Below are 13,207 nucleotides of genomic sequence, written 5' to 3'. Positions count from 1 at the left end.
GTGGCCGCAGATCAAAAAGTCCGTAGCTCGAGGGTCCATTTCCCATAGGAATGCATTGAAAACCATTTAAACCATTCCAGCCAAAGAAAAAAATCCTGGGCTTCCAAAGCTGCACCCGCTGCCCTCTGCCTTCTGTCCCCACTACCATCTATCTCCCGTCTCTGCGGGGACAGGAGGCAGAGGGCAGCGGGTGCAGCTTTGGAAGCCCGGGAAGCCAAAAGCCACCCCGACCTCTGTGCCCACTGCCGGCTTTTGGCTTCCCAGGCTTCCAAATCCCCTCCGCTGCCCTCTGCCTCCTCTCCCCGTCACAATGGAACCCCACACAGAGGGACAGGCTTGCACATGGGGGAGTGGAAATTAGAGCAGACTTTGATTGGGAAGGGGGGGGTCTGTTTAGGAAAGTGTCCTCTGTTGCACTGGCTGCTCCTGCAGAAATGCAATGCACACAACAGACTTGGGATGTCTGCGCAGCAGTACTGGCGATCACCCCCACCCCAAGACATTGGCATACCAAAGTTTCAATGAATCTTCCCATAGAATAAACTATATATATTACTCTGGGGGAGGCGGTCACATACTTTCACCAATGTATCAGGCACAAAAAATATGTGCATGCCACAGTAATGGCAGCCACCTTCCTGACTTCTATTCTCAAAAGAAGTGGGGCAGGGTGTTCACACAGGCAATCCCAGTAAGGAATGCACTGGTACAACAAAGGTACAAAGTAACACAACCCTCCTGGCAATAGGGAAATGTTCCACAGGAAAATGTCTCCATTCTGTTTCTGTGTTGTGTGACCAGAAAAAAAAGCAACTAACTAACTGGGGGATAACGTGACTGGGGCTTGTGAAAGAACATACCGTATTTCCCCTCAAATAAGACAGGGTCTTATATTAATTTTTGCTCCAAAAAACACATTAAGGCTTATTTTCAGGGGAAGTTTTATTTATTTTTTCATGTACAACAATCTACATTTATTCAAATACACTCAGGTCATCTTCTGGTTGCTGCACAATGGTGATGGGCGGGCTTTCACTTAACTAGGGCTTATTTTGGGGGTAGGGCTTATATTACGAGCATCCTGAAAAAATCATGCTAGGGCTTATTTTCAGGGTATCTCTTGCTTTGAATGCCTAAATTGTGTGGTGAGGGATTCTTGTGAGATCATTAAATTCTCTTATAATCAGGTTGACTGGCATCACATGAAAAGCTGTTAGTGCTGCCTGCAGTAGAGGAGCAAGGTGACCTGTACCTGTTACTGGAAAATCCCTGGAATAGCTCTGCTATGTTTTACTCTCATACAGATTTCTACAAGTGGAAATTACGGGGGAAAGGATTTGCTTCCAGCTGCTCCCCTTTCCCACATCCTCTATCTATTCAGCCTTATGAGGAAAGACTGAAAGAATTGGGCATGTTTAGCCTTGAGAAAAGAAGACTGAGGGGTGATAGGATAGCACTTTTCAAATATTTGAAAGGCTGTCATACAGAGGAGGAACAAGATCTGATCTCGATCATCCCAGAGTGCAGGACACACAACAATGGGCTCAAGTTGTTAAAATATTTGTATAGATCAGGTCACTGAGAAATAAATTAAAGTCTCGAACATACTCACATAGGAAAGCCTGAGTAGATAGAAACAAACTGTATGTAAGTCAGCCAAACACTGGCAATTGCTTTACTGGTAAAGTTTGAGGCTGCAGTTGCCACAGGCTTGTGATTGCAGTAGCTGCAGTCTGTATAAAAGTAACTCTGGCAGAACATTTGTTGTTGCACCTTGCTTAAGGACAGCCATGGCAGTGGGTTTGTGAGTAACCAAGTCATTATGTGTTATGTACATGCTGTTATGCTGAGGTTAAGCTCTTTTAGTTAAATGTTAAATACAAAGTATTTTGCTATTTGAGTTTGCCTGTCATATGTTTTTGCATCCTGAGATAAGAAGACGAAGCACTGAGTTTCTGTCAGGTCTCTCTCTTCTCTCCAGAAGGTGACATCTACACTTATTTAGAGTACACTGTTTATGTACACATAAGCAGAGTTTCTCAACACGTTAAAGGAAGCCAGATTTGTACTGAATATCAGTACAAACTTACTAACCGTTAGAGCAATAAGATAGTGGAACCAGTTACCTCAGGAGTTGGTGAGTGCTCCAACACTGGAGGCATTCAAGAGAAACTTAGATAACCACCTGGTAGATATCCTTTGATTTGTATGCCTGCATCAAGCAGGGGGGTGGACTTGATGGCCTTGTAGGCCCCTTCCAACTTCACTTTTCTATAATTCTACTATCCATCTGAAATACATCTAACCTTTTCTAGGAGATGTTAAGGAGGGAGAGCATCATTTAAAATGTTCAAGTAACTTAGAAGTACTACCATTTGTGATCAGGTCCATTCAGACCTCAACACAGGCTTTGGATCTAAGCCATTCTGGTCTGTAAGGAAAGGAGAACCTTCTCCCATAACAGTCACAATCTAAGACAATCTTTGCCTTCCAGCTATTCTGAAGGATCTAGAATGTCTATTTGTTGTTGTTGTTGTTGTTGTTGTTGTTGTTGTTGTTGTTGTTGCTGCTGCTGCTGCTGCTGCTGCTGCAGCTGTTTAGTCGTTGTGTCCGACTCTTCATGACCCCATGGACCAGAGCATGCCAGGCCCCTCCTGTTTTCCACTGCCTCCCGGAGTTGGGTCAAATTCATGTCGGTAGTTTCAACGACACTGTCCAACCATCTCGTCCTCTGTCGTCCCCTTCTCCTCTTGCCTTCACACTTTCCCAACATCAGGGACTTTTCCAGGGAGTCTTCTCATGAGATAGCCAAAGTATTGAAGCCTCAGCTTCAGGATCTGTCCTTCCAGTGAGCACTCAGGGTTGATTTCCTTTAGAATGGATATGTTTGATCTCCTTGCAGTCCAGGGGACTCTCAAGAGTCTCCTCCAGCACCACAGTTCAAAGAATGTCCATTTACTGAACCAGAAAAATTACGTACCTCCTCAATTGACAAATCAGATTACATAAGGACTCTTGAAAAAATCCATTTGTTCTCCTGAACAATCCAGAACTGTCTATGTAATTAAAACAGAACTAAATGAGAAACTGCATACAGCTATGAAAAAACTTGAAAGGCACTGATAAAAATAAATTCTCCACAAAAAATTTTTAAAGCATCTCACTGCTCCTGTCATACAGCAAGCCATTCCTATCTCTGAGATGGTTTTATTTGTTCATTCCCTCCTGTTCCAGTGACAATCTGTTTTATTGCATCTGATCCATTAAATTTAATGGAAGGCACTAAAAAGTAATAAAGCCATTGCTCGGAGGCTTAGTTCTGCTTTGTATCTCTCCCTCTGTGGCCATCCCTCTTTGTTGTTAAGTAGGGTACTTCTTAGATACAATTAATTTTGTCACGTGCATTCCCTACAACTGTCAAAAATTATGCAACTTTTATGTGTTATTCCAATTGCAAACTAGTACAGTGGTATACAGTGTATACCAAAGGTAACAAAGCTACCTCTACAGTGGGTTAACATCATCACAGCCTAGAATGTGAACCACAGAAAATAGTCTTATTTAAATGAAAAGCAGACATCTACAAAATATTGGCTGTAAGCTGAGTGGGTTTATGTGCAAGATCTTAACAAAGAAGACCACCAAATTATAATCCTTATATCCCTTTCTGAGTATTAAATATATTGAGTAGTGCCATTAATTACTGTAAATGATATAAAATTATTGTTATTATATACCATCAAGTTGCCTCCAATCAATGGCAATCCTATGAATGAGTGACCTCTATAATGTCCTAGCCTAGGACTAATTTTCAAGAAGAAAAGAGAGTTAGATACTTAGGGATCCAAATCACAAAGAAAACGAGTACATTATTCAAAGACAATTATATGGCATTGATTAAAGAGAAACAGATTTGCTTGAGAGATGGGACAAATTACAGCTATCGCTGATGGGAAGAATAGGTAAAAGGTAAAGGTTCTCCTTGACAATTTTTGTCCACTCGTGTTCAACTTTAGGGGGCGGTGCTGATCCCCGTTCCCAAGCCATAGAGCCAGCGTTTTGTCCGAAGACTATCTTCCGTTGTCACGTGGCCAGCACGACTTAGATTCGGAACGCTGTTTACCTTGCCACCGAGATGGTACCTATTTATCTACTCGCATTTACATGCTTTCGAACTGCTAGGCTGGCGAGGAGCTGGGACAAAGCGACGGGAGCTCACTCCGTCGCGTGGATTTGATCTTACAACTGCTGGTCTTCTGACCCTGCAGTACACAGAGGCTTCTGCGGTTTAGCCCGCAGCGCCACCACAGGAAGAATAGCAACCATTAAAATGAATGTTTTACCTACAATTCTATTTTTATTTCAGACAATTCCCATAATATTAAAACAGCCTTTTTTTTCAAGAACTTAACAAGATAATTATGAGATTTGTGTGGCAAGGTGAAAAACCAAGAATTAAAATTAAAGCAATGCAAGATGCCAAACAAAGAGCAGGTTTTGGTCTCCCAGGCTAGGCACTGTATTATAGATCCTGTGAGGACTGGATAAAGGAATGGATAACCTTAGAAAATGATAGACTACTCAGTTTGGAAGGACATGATTTACAGTTTGGTTGGCATGCTTTTCTATGGTACAAAAAAGATAAAGAGCAGAAGCATTTCAACTCGCATATGATAAGAAAAGCCTTACTAGGGACTTGGAAAAAGATCATTCAACAGATTTATCAAAAAACACCAATCTGGGTATCACCTATAGAGGCCTTTACACAACCTAATCTCATGATGGAAGCGAATTTTCTAAGAGATCAAGATTTATTAAAAAGGATTGTGAGTTAAGGTCTAAAGAAGAGTCAGAGACACAAAACATATATACAGACTGGTGGTCCAGATCACAAGTGGAATCTAGGTATAGAAAAGATAAAATAGGGGGCTTTTACACAGAACAAATGATATTTGATAAACTTCTGCTGGGCTCAAAAAAGTAAAGTAATTAAGAGAATGTATGATTATTTGTTAGAAATTAAAACACAAGACAAGATGGTTAAAGAATGTATTAGGTGGGCACAAAATATAGGACATAATATTGACATTGATCAATGGTTGCAAATATGGAAAAATAATATAAAGCTCACAAAATTGTTAATTTCAAGGAAAACATATATAAGATGTTTCATAGGTGGCATATGACTCCGGAGAAATTGTCAAAGATTTATACAGAGGTGTCAAATGCTTGTTGGAAGTGTGAAACACATGAGGGAAGCTTTTACCAGGTATGTTGGACTTGCAGAGTAGCGAAACAATATTGGATAGGAGTACATACTCTGTTACAAAAAATATTGCTTTATAATGTTCCACTAACCCCAGAATTGTTTCTACTGGGCATTATAGCAGATAATTTATAGCAGATAATATACATAAGACAAAGAACTATTTAGTTATATATATAATCACTGCAGCCAGAATTCTTTATGCCAAAAATTGGAAGAAATTGGTGATACCGAAACAAGAGAAATTTATTGAGAAGATACAGGAAGTGGCAGAAATGGATATTTTATCAGAAGTGTTGAAAGACTGTCCAATATAAAAGACAACTGAATGATGGGATTTGTTGTATAAATGGCCTCAATCACCAAATAGTGCTTGAATAACATAGATTTAAACTGGGATGTAAATGTAAGTTAAAACCTGGAGGGCAATAAAATTGTAGAAAAGCGGAAAGTCGATTTGATATTGCAACATGAATAGATTGGATGTCAGTACATTTTATGTTCTCCTCCCTCTCCCCCTTTACCTTCTGTACCCCACGCCTTATCCCAAGTTGTTAATTAAATAATAATAATGTCCTAGTCTCAACATCTCTGCTCAGCTATTGTAAATTCAAGACTATGACTTCCTTTATGAAGTCAATCTATCTCATATTTGGTCTTCCACTTTTCCTACAACCCTCAGTTTTTCCTAGCATTATTGTCTTTTCCAGCAAGTCTTATCTTCTCATGTTGTGCCCAAAGTATAAGAGCCCCAGTTTCAGAGGAAGCTCTGGCTTGATTTGATCTAGGGCCCACTTGTTTGTCTTTCTATCAGTCCAGGGTATCCAGCACCACATTTCAAAATAACTGATTTTTTTCCCATCAGCTTTCTTCACTGTTCCGCTTTCACATCCTAGTTCTTTCATAGCTGCCCTCCTCAGTCTTCTTCTGATTTCTTAACTGCAGTTGAAATTTGTTTTGAAGACTGAACTGAAGTATACAAAATCATTAACAATTTCTATTTCTCCATTGTCAACATTAAAATTACAGTATGGAAGTATTCTGCAATTCTTCAGGTTTTCTCTACCAATTTATACTCCTTATAGATATTTATTTACTTTACTTATATGCCACCTTTCTCCAAGAAAAGTTACAAAATATATATTTTTAAAAATCATTATAATACAATACGTTACAAATATTACAATCAATAATGGCTGAAATCCTGTTCCTTAGTGTAGTAAATTGCACTAGAGCAGGCACATTGAACCACTGCAGATCTGGAGAATCAACTCTCCATAAGTACCATTGATTCCAACTCTAGTTGCAACTTAGCTCTGCTAAAGGAATTTCAGGCAATAAAATATAGTTAAAATACGTAAGTATATGTGCAACATTTTAGAACACTATAAAACTGCCTAATGCGGTGGTAGACAAATGAATGAATAAATAAATACATGACAATGAAGCACATTAACCCAAATTTGATTACTTGATAACATGTATTCCAAGACACAGCAGTATTGCTACACCAGCCTAAAACAGAAGTGGCATAAGGGCTATAAACTAAATATATGAACAAACTCTGAACATACAGTACAAGTCACAAAAATCATTTGAAGGCTTTTGTGGTCCTGCTTGTTCTTGTGTTATGTAATTAATTCACCATCAACTTAATCAGAGGGTCAAACTCAGGTATTGTGCCAAAAACTCATATATAGTAGAGAAAAATAGCAGAAATAGGGAGGACAGCAGATATTGGAAAGCAAATACGCAGTAGTTAATTTAATGTACCAGGAAACTGCAGTGCAGTCACACCATTAAAAATATGTTAACTAAATCAGCACAATCAGAACTCTATTATACATTTCTGCCATAACTTTCAGCAGCAAATTTCCACAACTTAAGACATCAGCATAGCTATTTCCTTTTACCCATATGCAATTAGCATATGACAGACTGACTTTTTAAGTGTGGCAATCCACAGCTGAAAGTTATGCCTCTGCTGTCAAAGTAGGTAACAGGATTTTGGCCAGCAACTCATTGCAAACACTGGAGTTTAATCACAAAGACACCCCCCAACCTAATTACTCAATGCACAGCACTGGCAATGCTGAGCTGAACAATAATGCTTTAAGAAGTATAAAAAAATGCTGACATAACCCATGGATAATTATATGGTTGTCTAATTTTTGTTTTTAGTTAGAAAACTGGATTTCCTTTTTATCAGATTTTGACTAGTGCTGTTCCCATAAAAGGATGTACAGTGCTTCTGGTACACTGTTGCCAAAATTACATAGTGTCCCTTAACATGATTTTTCTAGACCAGTGGTTCTTAACCTTGGGTTACTCAGGTGTTTTTGGACTGGAACTCCCAGAAGCCTTCACCACCAGCTCTGCTGGCTGGGGTTTCTGGGAGTTGCAGTTCAAAAACACCTGAGTAACCCAAGGTTAAGAACCACTGTTCTAGACCAGTGGTTACCAACCTTGGGTCATTTGATGTTCTTGAACTAAAACTCCCAGAAACCTTCACCATTAACTGTACTGGTCAGAATTTCTGGGTGTTGTGGTCCAACATCTGGGGACCCAAGGTTGGGAACCACTGCTCTATACTGTTACAAGTCTGTGCTATTTATCCAAGCTATTTTTCAAAACCTAGTTAACTCAATCCATGAACTGACTGGTTAAAAGCAGAACAATAAATAAGTGTTTAGTCAATACTGCCAATATAGTCAGCAACAAAAATCCAACAAAGCTCGTTCATACATACAGAACTGTTCTACAATCCTCAGTGTATAATTAGACTTAAAAGCCTCCTAAGATGACGGAATATGACACAATTGAAAAGTGGAAGGAGGTTCCCAGTATCTTCAGTAACTGCAAGATGCAGTCACACATGCATAATTTCAACTACCTCTTGTGCAACTGAGGAAAATGGGTTTCAAGTGTTTGGCCACTGTGGGCGGGATACTGCCAACAAGGAAGGCCACGAATCCATCTCACTGTAGCACACTGATACAGACTCTCAGTCTAGTTGCTTCAGCAGAATTGACATGATTCCTTCTACTACCTCTTTCTGCACCACCTCATTCACAGAGTGGTGCAATTGCTTTAATTGCCCCTAATGAAACCATTACTTTCATTATATAATCTATAAGTGGCTGGGCTCTTCATTGCTGAAGATGGCTGAGTTTAAAAATTGCACCAAAGCATAACAGAGAAGTGATATAAAGAAAAGTAAACATCATTTTATGGTGTTCTGTGATCATCTACTGCAAAGCTTTACCTTCATGAAAAGTAACACCAAAGTGGACAACCATTGAATACTGACAAACTAGTTTCTCCCTTCAGGCCTATTCTAGAAGTCCCAAGTCCTCCTTCATTGGCTTCTCCTTTTTTGATACTTCCACCATTTGGGGATAATGTTTTCCTTTGAAAAAAGAAATCAAATACTTCCCTACTGCCTAATAATCTCTCCTCAAACTGCTCAGTGCATCAGAGTTTATTTCATTACCTGCCGCCTGCTGCTGCTGGCTTTATTTAAAGCATAGGCATATAGCAAAGAAAGAATTCAGCATGACCTCCCTGAACTGCTGGGGATGAATGCTCCACTGCACTGAAAAGGAGAAGCTGCTTCCCTTTCTTAAAACTAGCAGACTAAGCCAGGCATTGCAGGAAAGCCTCCCACATCCAAGTCCCCATTTTCAATTACTTTACTGGCTGAAAGGGATTTTTTAAAAGCATAGGCTGATATAATCAACAACACTGGGATGAATGGTGATCTGTAAAAGAACACAGTAACCTGTGCAGAATTCCTGAGATTAACATTGAGTTAAGTAGATTAAATGTCCAGAGCTTGGCACTTACTATTTCTGTACAGTAAGCGTACTTTAAAAAAAACCCCTAAGAACAAGGATGCTCCATCTTTCTCCTAGACATTCAAATTCTTTATCTTAATCATAAATTAAACTGGGGGAAAATGACTAGCTACTTCCATACTTCACAACTCTTAATCCTTGACTCTGTATACGTGTTTTAATGAACTGGATATTTTACTTTCAGGAAGATTCATTTATACATATTTGACAGCATTGAGACAGAGAAATCAGGCTGAATAACGAAAAAAATAAAAGGGAACTCTAATTCTTCTCCCTGTGAAAAATCTTCTTACTTACGTAGAAATGTACTTAAAATAAATATTCAATGCTTAGAGAATTTCATTTTCCTGAAAAGCAAGTATAATATGCTCTAATTTATTTAGTGCTTCTCATGTAACGCTTCATTCTTTGTGTTTTACCAACCAGGAAAGCGCTCTACTGTCAAGAGCTCACTGTATTACAGTATTATTGCAGCCGATATTGATGGCAAATCACCTTGAGACTGGCGCACTCTCTCTTGGAATTTAGGGTCTCTGTGCAAGTCTTTCACCCTAGACCACACTGCTATCTTCAACCACATAGCTGCACAAGTCACATTTCTTGCTTATGTGTTTATCAGCTGCTATTCTGACAGCTTGCTACACACCCCCTGGGGATACTAGAGGGCTTCTGATGCTGCCAGCTGGGTGATTAACTCATCTGGACAGCAGTGTGTGTTATAAGGAAACTCCTAGACATCCACTAGGGAAAGGTAGTTTGCAACTCACCTGCTCTTCAGAGAGCTGCGAGATATGATTCACAGCAGCATAAGATTCTATTTTCGGATTGAAGTGGTTGATGATGGCTCTGTAACAAAGAGATAATGTTATACCATATGCAAAGGTTAGAGACAAACAGTCTTTCCCTAGTCACCTTTCTTCTCTTTCATTCTTCAATTGTGCTATGCAGCTATTCTGACATATTAGGTAACAAAGCCTAGAATGAAATATTTCCATATTGAGTCACTTCTATGTGAGAAAAGAATGAAAAACAATGGACTATGCCATTGTTATCAGATTATCATCTTATCTTATATTTTCTTATTTGACACCATACTAACTGGTCATCACACTAAACTGAAACCTTTCCCTTGAGTCTGCTTGAAAATGATTCTTTAATATCAGAAGAGTATTACTGTTAAAAAGAATATGGGCAGGGAAACACAGCCAGGTGCAGTCACCTGGACACGTCTATTTCAAAGGGCAGATATATTTTTTGACTTTACCTTATTTAGAGACACATTTTTTCCAGATAGTTTGTGGTGTTTGAAAAAGAATACAAAATGTTGCCAGGGCATCTGAACATAAACAAAAGTAAGGGGGCCTACAGGAGTTTCCTTCTGTTGGTGCTCCGAGTTTCAGTGACAACCCCAAAATATGTAGAGGCCTATATTCTGCTCCTCTAGGACAGAACCTAGGCATGTCTTGCTCATTTACCGAACTGTACAAATTCTTGTATCAACTTCTCAGAAAACATAATTGGCCTCAGATGTGCATTTATATATGATGCTTCCTTCTTTCAATATTGCAAAGGCTGACATGTCCCAAACAGTCTCAATTGCAGACAAATAACACAAAGGCAGCACTGCCATTAATAATGGCCTACAGAAGTACCATTTCTTTGAGATATGTCATCATATTACTAAATGATCTCTAGATAATCACATCAGGTGATGTGTTCTGAAACTAGCATAAACAATGGCAAAATACAATACTGTAGTATGAGTATTGACAATTTTGTCCCAGCTGTGGCATCTACACTAAACAGAATGCAAGCAACTTCTTCTCTGAAGAAGCACATTTCAGTGGAACAGAGAATTCAAAGATAACGACAACATACAATTTCAAATTAATATCCACAAACACCCCCAATACAAGGGTAGATCCCCAAAAGTGGTACTGTATGCCCTTATGCCCGCACGAACAGTTTAGCCTGCATTCCATTTGAAACAAAAAGATGAAGTGATTTGGTTAATTTATCCTTATTCTCACACATATCCATTTCTCTCTCACTATCATACATACAAAAGAAGACTGGAACATTTTGGGATTATAAAAGTAATATACAGTACTTTCCCATAAGAAGTCTGGAGTGGCTGCTACAGTGATTCTACATAAAGCATTTGTGTTAGACCCACAGGTTGCATGAGCTATATCACAACTGACCCCAAATTTTATCTACAAGCGTTTTTTTTTTGCAAGCATTGTCTGCTAACTGAAGAGAAGAATGGATTTATATGGTTGGTGTACAGGATACGCACGCACACAGAGAGAGTGAATGGCTAAGCAGGGATTCAAATCTAAGTTTCTTAAAGTCTAGTCCATCCATCACTCTATCCAATGCACCATGCTAGCAGATCCACTCAATTAGATTTACCCAAATGTTGACACATCATTCAGAAACTGATTCAATGAGTTTATATCAACTGGAATAAGTAACTGAATTTTGACTTGTAACACTGATTTTAGCACAACCATTAACCACATTAAAAATCAGCAATGGTTATCTGTTAAAGAAAAAAAAGCTAGAGATGTTCCCAAAGCTACCTGATTCATCTAGATAACATTCCCTCCCAATGCTTCAAACGTATATAGAACTGGGATGGCACAATTGTCTCTCTGAACACAGACCACAACTCTTTCCTCTCACAAGAGGAGATGGGTGTGTTCTGGAGCCTTGTGAAACCCCTACAAGCAATATTCAGAAGCATCAGTCCTTCACTTTCTTTTAATGCACAGAGACAGAGAGAGGAAAAAAATTGACGTTGCAACTTAGAAATTTTTTTGTGGATAGACAGCCCAATTCTTCAGCTGCATCTCAAGAAATGAGCTTCAATCAATAAGAAATCTGTTAGTTTTAAAGGGACCACATGTGTCTTTGGTAACCCCATGGGAACCTCCTAAAAATTATTTCCTCATTACCTCAATTCAGAAGTAAAACTGCTAGTGAGAGAAGCAAGGAGGGGGAATGGAAACCACATATAATGACTGCTTTGTTCACAGCTAAAGCAAATCCAGCCATTAGGAATATGCCTGAATCAGTACACCCCAGACTGTGCTTTCCCATAATGTCACAGAATTGCATATTAGTGTATTACAAAATGCTCACTGGAAGGACAGATCCTGAAGCTGAGGCTCCAGTACTTTGGCCATCTCATGAGAAGAAAAGACTCCTTGGAAAAGACCTTGATGTTAGGAAAGTGTGACGGCAAAAGGAGAAGGGGACGACCGAGGATGAGATGGCTGGACAATGTCTGCGAAGTAACCAACATGAATTTGACACAACTCCGGGAGGCAGTGGAAGATAGGAGGGCCTGGCGTGCTCTGGTCCATGGGGTCACGAAGAGTCGGACACGACTAAATGACTAAACGAGCGAACGACGTATTACAAAAACCTTGTGCTCTGACAGCATTGTGCTTTAAAACAACATCTGGACTAACATTCAATGCCTCTTTTCACACAACATATCTTAATGAATTATTTGCTCACAATTACCTAAGCATAAATGATTCAAGGGCAAAGGTATTGTATCTCTTGACTTCCATGAAACTGTTCCACTAAAGAGAAGAGCAAGAGGTACTCTTGAGAAAGAACTCCAAACAGGTTTGCCATTATGAAGAAACAAAAGAATAATTAATTTTGTTTAACTTATCCTTAGTCTGAGCAAAAATCACAATTCAAATTCTCTTTTTCCTACTCAAAGCCCCTATTTTCCCACCTTAAAACCCTTACATTCCATAAGCTTATATTATGAGCCTGGATCCCATAGCTACAGAGCCCAGCATTGCCATTAGTCAACTGAGCTTTGTACTAAGCCATGAATTCAACTCTAACTCCTGGGATCTTGGTTCAAACGATATATTACAGAGTTTTTTTCCCTGAGATGACCGCTCAACCCTGGTAACTGCTCAAAGACAGCCCCCCATAGAACTACAGTACAGATGACCCACATATTCTCTTACATCTGAGGAAGTGGACTTGTTCATGAAAGCTCACATTAAAATATAGCACTTAGACTTTGAGGTGCCATTTTTTAGTCTTCTTT

At 39.2% G+C, this 13,207-nt stretch overlaps 1 protein-coding gene across 6 annotated transcripts in view; it reads right to left on the bottom strand.

Annotated features, from left to right (window-relative positions):
- ARMH3 (armadillo like helical domain containing 3) overlaps positions 1-13,207 on the bottom strand; it is a 169,181-nt gene that overhangs the window by 34,273 nt on the left and 121,701 nt on the right. For all 6 annotated transcript variants that reach the window (XM_020790836.3, XM_020790834.3, XM_020790839.3 and 3 more), the window contains one exon: positions 9,891-9,969. In XM_020790836.3, coding sequence (XP_020646495.1) covers positions 9,891-9,969 — 79 coding nt within the window. The remainder of the gene's footprint in view (positions 1-9,890; positions 9,970-13,207) is intronic.

Source organism: Pogona vitticeps, chromosome 3 (assembly GCF_051106095.1).
Source record: "Pogona vitticeps strain Pit_001003342236 chromosome 3, PviZW2.1, whole genome shotgun sequence".
NCBI lineage: Eukaryota > Metazoa > Chordata > Lepidosauria > Squamata > Agamidae > Pogona > Pogona vitticeps.
Note: the sequence above shows the minus strand (reverse complement) of the source record. Positions and strands in the feature narration are given on the sequence as shown.